This window comes from Parasteatoda tepidariorum, chromosome 9 (genome assembly GCF_982258835.1).
Source record: "Parasteatoda tepidariorum strain Cologne lab strain chromosome 9, Ptep-v5.0, whole genome shotgun sequence".
NCBI lineage: Eukaryota > Metazoa > Arthropoda > Arachnida > Araneae > Theridiidae > Parasteatoda > Parasteatoda tepidariorum.
Window position 1 is genome coordinate 104,219,187 of NC_141763.1, and position 17,774 is coordinate 104,236,960.

General features: G+C 28.4%; 1 protein-coding gene across 1 annotated transcript in view; it reads left to right on the top strand.

Annotated features, from left to right (window-relative positions):
* LOC107439055 (neuropilin and tolloid-like protein 2) overlaps positions 1-17,774 on the top strand; it is an 88,765-nt gene that overhangs the window by 52,143 nt on the left and 18,848 nt on the right. Inside the window, exons 6-7 of the mRNA XM_043047289.3 lie at positions 345-498; positions 1,612-1,712. Coding sequence (XP_042903223.1) covers positions 345-498; positions 1,612-1,712 — 255 coding nt within the window. The remainder of the gene's footprint in view (positions 1-344; positions 499-1,611; positions 1,713-17,774) is intronic.

Here is a 17,774-nt window from a genome sequence, read left to right on the forward strand (position 1 = left end):
ATATTAATATTATCATAAGGGAAATATTTGGGCATGAGATTTGGTGGCACAAGTGTTCCTTTTTGTACATATATGTTTAGTAGAATAATTTCAACTGTTCTGTGCCATAAAACAACAATTATTGCAAGCAATCATCGGGATTGGTGAGCGTCAACGAACAGGGAGCTCAGCCCCCTAGTATTTGTACAAAAAATAAATAGCAATAAAAACGCATAAGAAGGAAATATTATTAGCATTTATTTATAGATAGAAGAAAAAAATTAATTTAGAATTTTTTTTTTATTGAATTGTCTTCAGACTCTTCGAGATGCTATGCGTTAATTTATTTTGTTTCATTTCTTAAGCGAACTGTCCAGAGGCTGAATTGGCCATCTATGATGGCTACTCCAGCATATCGTTCAATCCGAATCTTATGCAGAAGTACTGTGGAGATCTTCGATACTACAAGAATATCGAGGAACAGACTGCGCTCTCTGCAAGGAACAGGCTCTTGCTCAGGTCAGATTTCAAACAGTTGTGTTTAATGCACGACATACGCCATCACTATTTTAGTACACTGTTGGAATTTTCTTGAAAAAAATGGTTAAATAACAATTTATATCATTGTTATTTTACCCTCTTCAAACAAAACAGTCAAATAACCATAAATAAGATGGTATTCAAACTGTTAGAAAAATCGCTTATTAAATGCTCTGACCCAATACAGTTAAGCAACCAGAATTTTATCTCACCAACTAAGCCCATCCAATGAAGTTCCTTACTGCTTCATATCATAGCCGAGGGGGCCAATGTGTCAATCTCATGAACGGCGATTCCAGTCCCTTCATCACTTGAAGAGTTTCCAACAAAGCCCATTGCATAACGAAAAGCCTTGATCCAATGTCCAGTTAAATTCGTTTTGAAGCCATACTAGCTCTAAAAATAAACGTATAGTTTTGGTTTTATAATCACATTAGTTATAAACTGTTTCAAAACCATAAAGGTAAAATATTACCGTAGATCTTTACCATAGACTTTACGGTAAATTGCATGGACAGACTGCTGTCGGTTATTTTACCATAATCTTAGAATGAAAATTCTAACAGTGTAATAAAACTTTTAAATTGTGTAAATAAAAATAAATAAAAAAATTAAAGCCATATTATAGTTAATTGTGAAATAAAAGTTCTTCGACTATCAATGAAAAAAAATTATCCAGCGCTTATTTTTTTAATATTTTTCAAGAATGAAGATAAGAAACAAGGATTTTACAAAAGAAATCGCAAATCTATGAGAAAATAATACAAAAACGAATTTCAGAATTCGACAAATCACAACTTAAGAATGGTGGGAATCTTTCTTAAGTTGCGTACACCTCCTTTTTTCATCAACAATTTTTCAGATTTCAAATCAAATTTTGTTCTTAAGTCTCCTAAATACTAATTTTCTACCCTCCCTCACAATGTGGGTACTTTATGCCTTCATTCTAGAGAAGGACTCTAAAAATATATTTCAAGGGTAGGTTCTACGAAGCACCATGTACATTCTTTTTAAAGATTATTTATTGTCTGACCTACTAATTATAATTTGGCCAAATTGAGCTCAATGATTTAAAAGTGTTGTGTTTTACAGATTCAAAACATCGGCGGCTCAAATCATGAAAGGAGAAGATTTAGACAAGAATGCTGTTGGTTTTAAAATTATCTGGACTGCAGTAGAATTTCAAGATGAGGGTAATTTTTAATATTTATTTGGGAGATTTTGCACTTTTACGTTAGCTTCCTTTTACGCTCCCGTACGTAAGATTGGAGCACGTTAATTTTAAATGCTTTACGTTATGTTGCCTTGATTTACTCTACTAAGACAAAGCTACAAGCACTCTGTTTATAGCTGTGTATTTAAGCTTACCTCCTTTGCCTTTGATCTTACAACATTTGATTCATTAAATGAATGAATAATTTTATTGGATTTTATTTAACTTTAAGCTTGTCTAATTGCACTAATTCCATAAGAAACTAGATAAATTTTCGCTATTTTAAAATTATAAATTATATTTATTTAATCTATGCAATTTAGTTAAACGAAGTTAAATAATCAATAGAAGTGCAATAATATTTTTTAAGCATTATTATTAATAATATTAATAAGATGCATTCTTTATCGCTGAAGAATTCAGAATTCATCAAAATCTATAATAAACCAAATTTTTCTGCTCACAGAACCGCAGTTTTATGCAGAGCAAAGCATCTTGAATCGTATACCACAGCTTTAAATAAATAGTCAATATCTATTGTAAATGTTTGCTTTGATTTTACAGCCTAAGTTTAAATGATATTCTACTAAGTTAGTGTTTTTAACTTAAGGGTTTTTGCAATTATTTTTAAAAAAGTAATCATATTTCAGAAGGTTCAATGAGCTATATAAAGGAGCAAATCTCCTTAAATTACTTTCGTGATACTATTTTGATCATTGCATGGGGACACTCTATATAATTTAATGTGTACAAAATTATATAGTGCAAACGATAATTTCAATAGCAATAATTTACAGAGTAATTAATCCCCAATCAATAATTCAATAATTCATTCCCAAGCATTAACAATTTCCGAGCAATAATTTCCAGGGTAACTATAAATACAAAAATGAGCTACTAAGCAAAATCATATTCTATATAGATGCAAAATTATACAATTTAAGAAATTTCTGAACAATATGTATATTTTATTTCCCCATTCTTTATTTTAATGCTTTGGTGCCTTACGTACAGTGCGTAAAATAAAAACCGAACCAGTTTGAATAACTTTTGATCTAATGATCTGATCTTCACCTTCTAAGACTCAATCTTAACGGCTAGAGGGGGTGATTTCAAAACTGCTAATTAATAATTGCAGACTATATTTTAAATTGCAAAATCAGACACAAAAGCGTATTTTCTCTAAATAAATATGTACCTTTTTTACTGCGGATTCGGATTTCTAACCTCAAAAATTTAGGGGTTAGCCGCAATTTGGGACACATTGTCCCAATATTTGATCAGGAGAGCACTCCAAAGTTTTTACCCCTTAACGTTAATTTACTTATTGCATATATTGCTATATCTCGAGAAATTTTGAAGCGAATTGAAAACTTTTGGACACAATTATAAAATTTCTTTATCCACATGCAAAAATAGTTTTTAGTAAATCTTTATCATTCTTTATTATTATTTTAATAATGGTCGAAACAATTTTGAAGTGTATACAATTTCTTGCATCATTTTGAAGAATCTAATTTTACATGCAAAATACAAAATTTGAGCGAAATCGGTCGGATAGCCTGAGAAATCGAATTTTAAATGTCTGACTTTTTTGAAATTTAGTTTCTTAGTTTAGTTTAGGTTTTTTGCATAGACGAAAAATTGTATTCTATATCGATACAAAGTCAAGTGATTTATGAACTTTCTTAGCAATACATTTATTTTTTTATCCTGGTTCTTTATTGTAAGACTTTGGAGGCCTGTATAATATATACGTACAAACTAAATCATATTCTACGTATTCTAAAATAGCTCAGATTCTAAGATAATTTAAGGAATTTTTGATCTAATAATTTATGGAAAGGCTCATAATATTTTTGAACGATGTTTCATAGAAACAAAATCATAGCTTAAGTCATTTTATACAATAAAATTTTTATTCTCGACAATTTTTTACCATAAATTCGCATGAAGAGTCTTTTTTTCTTGTTACCTAATTTCGCTTGCTTCAGCTTAATTTTTTTAAATTTATATATTCTTGAAAAAAATGATGAGTTCGAAGTTTGGAGAACTAAGTACCACTTACAGCATTAAAAATTAAAAAAAATTGAAAACAATTTAAACTGATGTAAAAGCTAGAGGTAATTCATAAGGCTTATCTTTAAACTTATTTTTTATCCTCTTTTGTAACATAATTTAGAAAGAAAGATTATTCAATTATTATTCTTCATCATTAGGATAATTTCTTTTATTTTACTTCAAAGAAAAATATTTCCTAATTATTAAGTATGTTTAATAAGAAAATTTTAGCTCTTATATGCTATTGTCCTTTTCGATGCTTATTTATATGATTATCAAATAGAAGAATTTTTGTGGGTCTTTTCATTTTATTACATTTTTTCCTGGATATAGTGTATTTAAAATATAATTTGTAAATAATTTTAATGATTTTCAATGTAAGCAATATGTATTCGTACATATACTATTGGTCAAAATGTATTCGATATGATAGCATGAAGCAAAAAGTGTCAGATTTTATGAATTCTACTTCATACTACTCTCTCAGTCATGCCTTAAAATTGTTTCTGAGAAGAACGTATCATTAAATGAATGCATTCAAAACGAAGACAATTTCAGATAAGAAACACCGCAAAACGGAAACTACTTTATTAACAACTTTTTTCACAAATTTTTTGTTACATTTATACAAATACTTGATCTAGTCTAATTCGGTCTTGAGGATTTCAAATCTGAAATTAGCTTTGTTCAAAAGCTACAGACTCTTTTTAAAATGACATTTCTTTTTGTCGAAATGTACAAGTTTAGAAACGTTATATATAACGGAGGGTCGCGTAAAGGTTAGGACAAAGTTCTAGGGCAATTAAGGCACATCATTAGGATTAAAAATGTATAGAAACCTAAGCCCGGAAATGTCATTGTACGCGGCTTGGGGCATTTATCCTATTATGATCTGTTTAGGAGCACCCAAATAATAGGAAATAATTATAGTGTTCATAATAGGGACGTGCCTAAGCTGCATATCCGAGCATAAGTTCTCATGCAATTCTAATCTTTATGATGTTCCTCAACTCCTATAGAAGTTCTTCGCAACATTTATGCGATCCCATTGTTATATAGAGCGTTTTTAAACTTGCACATTTCGACAAAAAATAGACTAAAAATGTCATTTAAAAAAGGTCTGTAGCTTGCGATACAAAAGTAGCTAAGATCTATTTCAAAAAATGCAGCAGAATATGGAAATAAAGAAAATGGGTTGCCTTATTGTTATCTTTTACTGATTATTGTTTATTATGACGGTTGATCATTCATTGAAGTTGATTGTCTATCCAACAGCTGATAACCTTTGATGGATTTTCTAACACCTTTTAAGTCAGTCAATTACTATTTTTTGAAGAAGAACTGTCTTTAAAAACTTTTTGCAACATTCCAATAGCTTTTGTAGCAGAAATTTCAGCTCAAAAAAAATTTATGTGTGTTATTTCACCGTTTTAAAAATTTGACAAATTGAAAATTTTTCTCTCATTGAAAACTTATATACTTTTTGAAAATAAGTTAACTATTTCTAAATGATTATAGAAGCTGCAAAAAATTTGATAAAAGTTTGCAATCTATGTCAATAATTAATAAATTATGAATGGAACAGTCTAGTTACTTTTTCTTTTTGATCAGATTAGTATATTACAATCTGGAAATTGGTTAAATCGATTAAACAGAAGTCCCCAAAAATTACGCAACAAAGAAAAAAGTGAATCTTCTGTTCAAAACCTGGTAAAAATGAGGAACCAATATTCATTTTTGGTTCATAATTTATTCAAATGAAAATTATTTAAGATTTTAGTCCAAACCATAACTGTAACGTATTCCTTTAACTGATTTTCTCTGAGAACGTTATGAATTCCAATATTAAAGCGTTCTTTTTAAGGAAAAGCAATTAAAATTTAACTTAAAATTCTAATTCAAACTGTAACTTAAAAGATTGTTGAGAAAAGAATGGTCAGTTGAAATGGTGGGCATCAAAAATAGAATTTGAGTGGAAAATGAAACTTTAAAACAAAACTTAAAAATTTTGGTACACACTATTACTGCAACAATATGTAACTATTTCAAAAACTGTACAGGATTTTAATTTTATGGGTACCTTTTTAAAAAGGGAAAAAAAACTTTAAATTAAAACCTTATTATTTCAGCTTACTCTATAGCCAGTAATAGATAAATAATTCAAATTTCAAAGTGCCATTTTTTCTTTTTAAAAAATTGCGCAAAATTTATGATTATTATTATTATGTAAGTATATATGTCAGACAAATTCTCAAAGATAGCAATTTAAAATTTTAAATTAAATTATTTCAAATAATCGCATTTAAAAACAAACTTAAAAAAAATTCACGCAAATTGTTGTCACAGAAACACATAGTCGATTCGAATTTCTCGAATCTCTTTGATTAAAAGAGGGAAACTTTAAAACTAAACATAACGACTTTAGTTCACGCAATTAATATTGCAACAACAGCATCTAATACATTTTTTAAATGCATTAAAATTGAATTTTAAAATATCTTTAAAAAAATCGAATTTATTACAGAAAGTCATTATCAATTAAATTTTTATTTTCATTTATTTATTTTTATTATTATAAAAATATTTTTATTTCTTTTAAGAATTTTGAGGTTTAAAAATTTATGGCTAGTATTATGGTATTCTGATATACGAAATAAAACTTATAATTTAGTCAGAACTACCATAATTATCCTGTGAAATATGCTGAAAGGAAAACGTAATAAAATGGGAGACTACCGAATAGAAATAACTATTTTATTAGAAATACCATAAGTGAAGTGAACAATGCACAAAACGAGTCTCATAGAAAATAAGAAGAAACTTTTAATCTAGTGGTCGGATTTTCCCAAAGATGCAGTCCACATTTGAGGGGGCTCATTTCGAATTTTTTAATTGGAAAGTTAAAATCATTCCTTTTGTCAAAAAGTTTAAATTTTGAGTTATATATATATATATATATATATATATATATATATATATATATATATATATATATATATATATATATATATATATATATATATATATATATAAATGAAAAATGAAGATAAAACAAAGAAAAATTATAGACATATTAAAAAAGGGGGGGGGGGGAAATAATAAGTAAAAAAATAACAAACAACAGTTTAAAAAAAAAGGATTAAATTTTATTTAAGAAAACCGGAAAAGAAATATATAATCTTTTCATCAGCCCACACGATTATATCCGCAAAATTAGAGTGCTTTCTGATATTGTATCAATAAAGCCAAAGCAAAATATATTAATACAATAGTGTGAGGAGCACTCAAAAAATTTTTTTTACCAAAATTACAACAAATAAATTAGGACACAAAAAGTAAATAAAATTTTTAGCAAACAATTTTACCCACGGATTTGCCCGAAATGGATTTGCACATGGAAAAATTGTAAAGATTAAGAAAGGAAATTATTCTGTAAAGGAATTTTTTAGTAAATAATTTTAACCTCGGATTTGCCCGAAATGGATTTGCACATGGAAAAATTATACAAATTAACAAAGAAATTATTTAGTAAATAATTTTGGCAATGGATTTATCCGAAATGGGAAAATTATATAAATTAACAAAAAAAATGTTTAGTAAATATATCCACAAAAATATACGATTAATTCAATGATTTTATATAAAATTTTATTACTTTAGTTGGGTATCCATCGTTTTTTATCAAATTTTGAAAGAGTTTATCGATTTGTTTTTTGGATAAATAAATGTTACTACATATTCTTATAATTCTGTTGATTTCCTTAAAAGTGGTATTTAAATAGATGCTCCTAGAAGCATTAGAATTCCAAGTAATTAGTTTATAAATATTAAAATTAAAATGATTTCTTTTATCGTATAAATCAACAAAGCAGATATTTTCAACTTTTACAATACCCAAATCCAAAAAATTGATATTAATATTATCATCTTGATTACGAAGTAAGATTAATTCCTCAGGGTATATATCATTCAATAAAATAGTAAAATCTTGGAAATTAAAGATAATTAAGTCATCAATATATCTAAAAACAAATTTAATACTAAGAGTATAATTTTTTTCATAATAATGCAAAAATAAGTTAGCTAAGAGAGATGAATAATTAGAACCTTGTGGTATTCCATTAATTTGAAGAAAAATATCCTTTCCATTGTAAAGATAATTACTAAAAAGACGAAAATTAATCAGAATTTCCAATAATCAAAATCGCAACAAAGGATACTTTTAAAATCATAGTAATAATTCAAAAGGAGATCTTTTAGTTTAGAAAGGGGAATGCTATTGAAAAGATCCTGGAAATGAAAAGTCGCAATAAAATTAATTTAAAACCCTCTACACCAGTGTTCCCCAACGTGGGGCCCACGCCCCACTGGGGGGAAATTTGATTGTTAATCTGGGAAACTCGAAAATGGACTCGACACGAGGTTAACCCTTTTGCTCCGGACCATTTAAATGCAATGCTAGATTTCGGTGCCAAAATTGAAAGAAAAAATCAAATTCTTAAATAATTGCAGCCAATAAATATTATAAATTCTTTTGACGAGACCAGAATATCAACTGGGTTTTTGGCATCGTCAAGGTAACCTACCTGCAGCAGACTTCGCGCGGACTTTCAAACTTTAAAGAAAAATTTTGAAAAGAGGACAACAGTAAAGTCTCTATTTACTGCTCACACTTCAACTCATAATCGTATTCTTGAGGCTAGTTATCAATTTTTTTTATTCATCGCTAAATCTGGAAAAATCATACTACAGAAGAGAATTTAATAAAACCGTCAATATCAGCATCTCTCAAAACGATTCTTGAAAAAGATGCAAAAGCTATGCCACTCAGTAACCATACTGTTAGCAGAAGAATAGACGAAATGAGTGAAGATATTGAAAACAACATGCTGAAAACAAGAAAATTCTCAGTGCAAATGGATGAATCAATTTTGATAGACAGTGTGGCAGTATTGATAACTTACGTAAGATATATTGATAAAGGGCATTTTGCTGAACAAATGTTGTTCTGTAAAAGATTAGAAAGCACCATGACCTCCAACGATATATATATAATTAGCTAAAAAAGTATATAGATGTCAATAATATACCAATAAATACAAAACATCTTGTGCTGCAGATGGTGCTCCTGAGAAAAATGGCCGCTCAAAATTGATGAAAGATGAGAATCCAGAAATGATTCTCGTGCATAGGGAAAACTTGGCAGCTAGAAACATCTTGCCTGTTCTAAATGAAGTACTACATTCAGTAATAAAGTGCATCAATGATATTAAAGCTAATGCCAAATGTGAGCTTCTCTTCAAGCTATTTTGTGAAGAACAAAATGCAGACCATGTTAGACTTTTACTTCACACTGAAGTAAGATGGCTCTCTAAAGGGAACTGCTTTAAAAGATTTATGGAACTTCTTGATATTCTTAGTGATTTTTTAAGTGACAAACCTAAAATGAAGTATCTGCTAACAGTCGATGATAAAGCATTTGTGAGTTATTCACTCGATATCTTTGAAAAACAAAATATATTAAATAAGCAACTTCAAGGAACAAATAAAACTCTTGTTGATGCAAAAGCGAAGATATTTGGTTTCATTACCCTTATTGAGTTATGTCAGATATATATTATTGGCATTATTAGCATTGGCACCAAAAATGTGAAGTAAATACCACTTTACTTGTTATAGTCGATCATCTGAAAGTTCTATCGGCTGATTTAAAAGAAAGATTCTCTGATTTAAAACAAATTGATTTTCCAGCATGGATGATGCAGCCAAAGTTAGTGGATTTGTCTGATATATCAAATATGCAGTATCAAGAGGAACACGCAAAAATGCAAAATGATGAGTCAGTTAAAACTTTATTTAATATAAAGGGAGTGATGGCATGGCTTTGTGAGGAAATCAAATACCCAAATTCAACCACATGTGCAAGAAAACTATTGCTACAGTTTCCATCTTCATATTTAGCTGAATTTGGATTTAGGGCTGTAAATGATTTACTGCTAAAAAAAGAAATCGTCTGGATATAACACAACGGGGATACTTGAGACGGAAGCTAACCAAATTGGAACCTAACATAAAATCTCGGTGCAGCAAGGATCTCACTAAATTAAAATATTAAATTATTATAGTTAAAATCTTTATTAAAACTATTTGAATTTTAGTTTTTCGTTATATGTTTTGAAAATTTATTTACTGTGTTTCATTAACAATTTCCTAGTGATTTCTTTCTAAAACCTATCATTTAAGTTTCTTAAGTGAACAATTAAATTTTTTAATATTAAAAATTATGTATATGTTACATAGGGGGACATAAGAATTTTAGAATGGCTTAGGTGGGGCATGTCACAAAAAAGGTTGGGAACCACTGCTCTACACTCAATTTGCGCTTTTGTTTTCATATTTTGAAATCTGGCAGTCTTTCTGCGAAAACATTTTTAAATCATTCTTGAAAAATTTCCCGTTCATGTAAGTAGATCTGATTTCGCTACTCGCCTTATAGTCCATTTTTATACTGTTTTTTATACTTTTTCTTTTATTTTTTTCTGTTTTTACATGTTATTTTTACTTTTATTTACTTTTTGTGTTCTAATTTATTTGTTGTAATTCTTGTAAAAAACAATTTGAGTGCTCCTCACACTATTGTGTTAATATATTTTGCTTTGGCTTTATTGATACAATATCAGAAAGAACTCTGTTTTGCGGATATAATCGTGTGGGCTGATGAAAAGATTATATCTTTTTTTTCTGGTTTTCTTAAATAAAATTTAATACTTTTTTTTCTTCTTTTTTTTAAAAAAACTTTTGTTGTTATTTTTTTACTTATTATTCCACCCCCTTTTTTTCATATGTCTATAATTTTTCCTTGTTTTATCTTCATTTTGAACTTATCTAATGAGTTCTGTTTACTTGCAGCTTAAGCGCATTAAATGAAACTTATTGTTTTTCTTAACTTTCTTCGTGTTTTCTTGTATTTATATATACTAGCCGCCTAAGGCGGCCAGCTGTCCGCCACGCTAAAGGTTTCCACAAATAAAGTTTTTAAAACATAGCAGGAAATCTGAAGATTAGTGGACAATTAAAGTGTTTCTGTCCTGCAATTTTGTCTTCATATCCAGTTCTGCTGCAGATGTGTTATAGCTCTTGAGGATGTTTGAAGATGTAACTTTGCTATGGTAACCTAACCTATAATATAACTATCAGGTGGAGACTTGTTTTTTTTTCTTAAAAAAAGGCCTCAGAAATTGTAAAAGCATACAAAAGTTGCTTTAAATACATGAAAAGAACACGAAAACGAATTAATTTTTTATGGTATCTATTTCTCTATAATTTTTTTTATGGTATCAATTTCTATTTCTATATCGCTACAAAAATTAACGTCGGGTAGACTATATTTGAGGGTGCCCCTTGATTCTCACCAAGTAGTGATCGCGGTTGATCGCCAAGCTGGGTGATGTTGAAACCCAATCGTGATTCTCAACGGTTTAGATTTTAGCTTTATTAATGTTCAACGGTATACGTAATTTCAGAGGTCCATTAGTTCTTCGTTAGATACCGGCTGGTAAGGTTACTTTTACTTCTGGTCAATAAGATCGAAGGTATGTGGGCAGTCATAAAAAGGGACTTTATAAAAAAATGTCATCACCAGTTCGGTACCACAAACGCCATTTTCGATTCATATTTCGCCGAATTTATGTAACGATGGAGGTACACAGATTCTATTCACGATAAATTTAGACAGTATCTAACTGTTATTAGATAATTCTGTGCACCTAAATCTGAGTATATTCAAGCTTAATGAAGAAGTGAGTTGTTGTTTTTTTCCTTTTCTTTCTGCACCTACTCCATTAATTTTTGCTTCGAGTCGAAATCCTTTTTATTGGATTTATTAATTTTGCTTATATTGGGTTCATTGCAAGCTTTATCCGATGTTTTGTTGAAATTTTCCAATGTTTTTTGAAATATCATTATGTTTTGGCCGTTATTTCTGTTACCACGGTGTTCTGCGCAAACAGGAATAGCGCCGAACATAAGTCACCAATTTCGCCAAGGGGCATCCTCAAGTATAATTTTCCCTTATCGTCTTCACTTAAGAAAAAGAAAAGAAAAAAGAGCGTGGAAAGAAGAAGAAAAACTTATTATAACAATTATGAACAGCGACAAATATATCAAAGCGTAGCGTTCTATTTACGTATCTAATATGTTGCCACATTTTTAGTACAAAAGTTAAAGTTTTATCCACTTTGATAAATGTAAACTAATGCGAACCTTACAATTAAATTATTAATTCCATCGTATATTATTGGTTTAAGTTGTCGAAAATTAATATTTCAATTGTAAGGTTCGCATTAGCATACATTTATAAGAGTGGAGAAAAGTATATGCATTTTTTAATAGTATCTTGAATATGGCTCTTTGAAGACGAAAAAGCATAGATTTTCTTACAAAATGACTGATAACTTAGAAACTAATCCAAATTTTTGAAAAAGAAAAAAAATACTTCTTCATTATGTCAAAACACAATTATGTGCCGAGTTTTGTGCCTGGGCGAGGCTTTTGGGGCGATATAGATATATTGTGATTACAGACACACACACAGCCGCGTTTATTATTATGTATATATATATATATATATATATATATATATATATATATATATATATATATATATATATATATATATATATATATATATATATATATATATATATATATATATATATATATATATATATATATATATATATATATATATGTATATATTAAGCATTAAAATATTTTATTATGAGAAAAGATCCATTCAGACACGAAATATTTTGATTATCCGGGATCACATTAAAGATTATCTAGGATCACACTGGGAAACTATTAAAGATATTTATACTGAATTCACGGGGGGGGGGAGAAATAAAAAGACAACACTTAAACACAATGTATTGAACATATTGGTGGCTAACTGGATGTCGTTTAATGTAAGCAGCATTAGTAAATGCATCTACAGTTGTTAATATATAGTTTGCTGTAGTTATTATATTTGCAGTTGTTTTTGTTTTGTAGTGAAAATTAAAGATTAAAATTGTTCTCAATGTCATTCATTGTAAATAAAAATTCCTTTAATTTCCGTTTGAATTCGCCTTTGTACGGAGCGTTCAGCAAATCGATGGGTGGATGGACTTGAACACCAGTGAATAATATTTTTGTATCGATGAAGAATCGGAATAATATGCTTCATGTTTTTTACACTCGACAGTTAAATGGATTTTAATGATTAAAAAATAGATTAAAATTAGGAATGCATTAAAAAGAGATTAATAGATTAAAATAATTTATAGATTAAAATGAAATACATTAAAATTAAATAGATTAAATTAAGGAATCGGAAGAATACTTGAAGATTTTAAATTATTAACATGTACTACAGTATGATAGATAACTAGTAGCATTTTGATAGATTTCTTTTTTAAGTACAGTAAGTTTTTAATATTTGTATAATAGTCACCTCCACAAATCGCTTCACTCTACAATGCTAATTCATTTGTGCAGAATTTTAAATTACGAAATAAGACATAAAGACGTATCTAAAATAAACGCACCTATATTTCGATGGATACCAATTCTTGACCCGCACAAAAGTCGAGAGTTTGCACCCTTTAAAATTCGTCAACGGTAGTCGAAATGTGGAAAATAGTGTACAAACAGTTAAGGTAGAAAAGATGTGTGTTCCTTGGTGTTAGCTTCATATCTCTGCGTATTCTACCATATTGCATATTTTTTTAAACTATTGCACACATCTAGAACTATTTCAGAAAATCAAAATTTCTTTTCCATAGAACACTAAAACTCGTTTATTCAAAGATAATTGAATTTTCATTTTTTAATAATTATTTGTTGCATTTTTTATTTACTTTAATGGTGGTTTAACACTTTTTAAACGGTAAGGTATAAAAATTTATACATCATTTTTTAGAATATTGTTTCATATGGCAAATTGTAAAAAAATTTTAAAAAAATAGGCCGAAATCTAATTTTAAAAAATGTGATATGTTTAAAATTTGCTTTCTCAGGAACTATTCACTGAAATTCGGTATTTTGTCATATAAAGTAACATTATTTTAAATGATATAAAAATTTTGAATAAATTCAAAAACTGTTTCGACAATTTTTAAATAAAATAATAAAAAATAAATAATAATTACTAAAAATTATTTTTGGCATGAAACTATCTTTGAAAACGAATTTTATAATTGTGTGCAAAGTTTTTTCGATCAACTTATTATGCTCTTAAGATAGAGTGAGATACTAAAAAAATTAACAATAAGGGGTACAAACTTAGAACCAACCTTGGGGATCAAAAATTTGAAACCGTCGAAAAAAAAAGGAATGTTTATTCAAATAAAGTGTGCTTTTTGAGTCAGGTTTTGTAATTTAACATTATTTTAAATGATATAAAAATTTTGAATAAATTCAAAAACTGTTTCGACAATTTTTAAATAAAATAATAAAAAATAAATAATAATTACTAAAAATTATTTTTGGCATGAAACTATCTTTGAAAACGAATTTTATAATTGTGTGCAAAGTTTTTTCGATCAACTTATTATGCTCTTAAGATAGAGTGAGATACTAAAAAAATTAACAATAAGGGGTACAAACTTAGAACCAACCTTGGGGATCAAAAATTTGAAACCGTCGAAAAAAAAAGGAATGTTTATTCAAATAAAGTGTGCTTTTTGAGTCAGGTTTTGTAATTTAAATTATTGTCTGTACTAACAAATTAGCATAGTTAAGGTCACCCCTTCGAACCATTAAGATTGAGTCCTACTATGCGAAAATCTGATCATTAGATCGAAAGTTGTTCAGTTATATACTTTTTTTACATATTAAAATAATTTTTAAATGTCAATTGCATTAGATTTTTGGTTTTAAACACTCTAATTTATTTTAATTATTTAATTTATATTTAACTCTTAATCAAATATTTTATTTTATTTAGTTTGTTAAAAAATTAACCATTTTTTTTAATTTCAAAAACGTATTTGAAGAAAACTATTATTGTTTAGACTGGACATGCTGAAACATAAAATAAATAGAATAAAGAGAGACAATACATTATTCCCTGAGACATCCATTTTTTAAAAACTGGATTCTGTGAAATTCTCCGTGAGGAGGCTTTTAATATTCTCATTTAACATCCTACTACATATATATAAAATTTCTATTACTTTTATCGACACTGTGAAAAGCTTTGGTGCCTACCATTTTTTTGTGTTGATGTAAACTAAATACTGAAGTTATCGTGCAAAAAGTTATATATAACTGCCAAAACAGCAATTGTTTGACAGAATCGGTGTATATAACTAAAAATGCGTTTGTTTTTTAAACGAAATGCTTTTGCAATGAAGTTAATAATTATGGTCATGAGAATATATGTTGTCACCCAACGTGGAAACAAAAAATGAATCAATAAATAAATAAAACTGTAACGGTGAAAAAGTAAACAAAATATGTGACTGCACAAAGTGTAAAAAATTTTTAGTTTATCTCAAAACCAAAAATGGTGTTAATCAAGCCCCAAACTTTTTTGTAGTAAACCCATTCATCCCGATAATTGACAGGATAAGCCTCAGGAAAGTCGAATGTGAAAATGAGACATTTTTGGTGCTATAAAACTGGATAGCTTTTATTAAAGGAAGAGCATTTTCACAATCATTACTCTCTTGTTATTCCAGCGTTAACTGCATTTTTATGCATTCACGTTCATCATTATCATTTGCCAGTCGAAAGATGTCTCTCTGGAAATGTTGATGGATCGATTATATAAATGATTACGTGATGGTTTAAACCCACAAAAATTATTTTAGAAAAATAAAATTTTTCAAAAATCATTTTTAAAAGTGTTGTTTCCCTTTTAAACTCTGATCGGAACTGTAATTACTCTGAACGAAATCATTTACTTTCATCGACACTCGAAGAACTATTTATCCATGGATCACTCACTTTAATTACCCGCAGTCTTTTATTCTTATTACTGATACTCGCATTATTATTTACTTCGACTGGCAGTTATTTTTTTTAATTGCTATTTACTTTGATCGACAGTATTTACTATTCTGATCGGTACTGCCATCAATAATTACTATTTACTTTCGTCGTTGGTATTTATTTTAATTAGTATTTACTCTGATGGAAAGAATTTATACTTATTTATGGGCGTTGTAAGCCCCCGAAGTTTGAGGAGGACGAGATTAAACTACACAATCACAATAGTTCACTAAATTTCACACATAAGAAAACATTCTCCAATGTGCTAAATGCATGCAAAAAGATTCGTTACTCTTTGCTCTTAACATTAAAGAATTCAAATCTATAATAATTCACGAAAATTTTCTTTATTTGTCTGAAACGGATCTCCACCTCCAGCGAAGCTCTCACTCAAAGCTTTGACTGGCTTTAAATTATTCTAAGTACACTATCTGCCAGAGTTGGCCAAAAATGTAATAGATTACACGTTTTGATTACAGGAATCAATTATTTGTAATCGTGATTACAAGGTAGCATAATTTTGATTACAGCTGTAATCATGATTGCATAGTCGATGACAGTAATCAATTACTTGTAATCTTGATTACAATTCACCAAAATTTTGATTACAACTGTAATCATGATTCCTAGTAATTGCGATTGCGAGTAATGACAACAAAAACGATTACGAGTAATTATGATTACAAATAATCAAAACATGATTACATGTAATCGCGATTACAAGTAATTGCGATTACTTGTAATAAAACTATACCATTACAAGTTATTACGATTGTATACTATATAGAATTTATTATGCAAGTATGTAAGGGGTTACATATTTTCATGTACATAGAATATACGCACGCATGAACGTGCAATTTGTGATTCCTATATATACATGTAATTATGATTTCATGTAATTTGATTACATGTAAAATGCATGCATGTATGCATGTACATTTATATGTACATAGATATATGGTATGTACACGCAACGTGTGTACTTATGTACAACGTACATATGTACTTGTATAACTACATATTTTGTTAATACTTTTGCTCATGTAATGCATGGATGCACAAAAAATGTTTATATGCACAATGTACGTATGTACGAAGTATACAAATACATAATTACAAGTAATGTATAAATGCATGCGTACATTTAAATATATGTACTTACAATATACACATACATTGTGCATACGTTAAAAAAATTTACATAAGTAAAGTTATTAAAGTTTGTTTTAAAATTTATTTTAAGACATATGAAACTCGACCTTATATTTCTCAGAAAGCAAACGATAATCTTATTTTAAATTTCTAAATATTATTTCCCCACATAAAATTTACCGCTTTTTTTTGCCATTTAAAAAATTTCTATGAACCATGCATTATGTTATAAAAAAAATAAATCTGTTGTGTCAAACATTTTATGAAAATATTTGAAAATCACTTTTTATTCAAAGAATTTTAAATGATATAGAACAATTAAAGCTGAAAACTAAATCTAAATTTCGTTTGATTTTGTCATTTAACTTGCTTGAGTCATTATAAGTTAACTTACATGTATTTTATTTATTTCATTGTAGACATATTTAGACATACATGTAATGTACATGTGTATCTACACATGTACAGTGTGTGATGTACGTGTAATGTATGTACGCATGGACAATGCATGAATGCATGAATGTACATACACTCATGCATTATACATGCATATATAGTGCATATGGATATGCATACATGGAACATACGTGCATTGTACATGTGTGGATACATTCATTGGACATATATACATTGCACATATCGCATAGATTGGAATAACATGTATGTGCACTTGCGAAATTTGTACGAAAGAATTATGCTCAACATATTTAGGCACATATGTACAGTATGTGTACACACATTGTACATTATTTGAGCATTATATGTTCATTACATCATATGTACATTATAT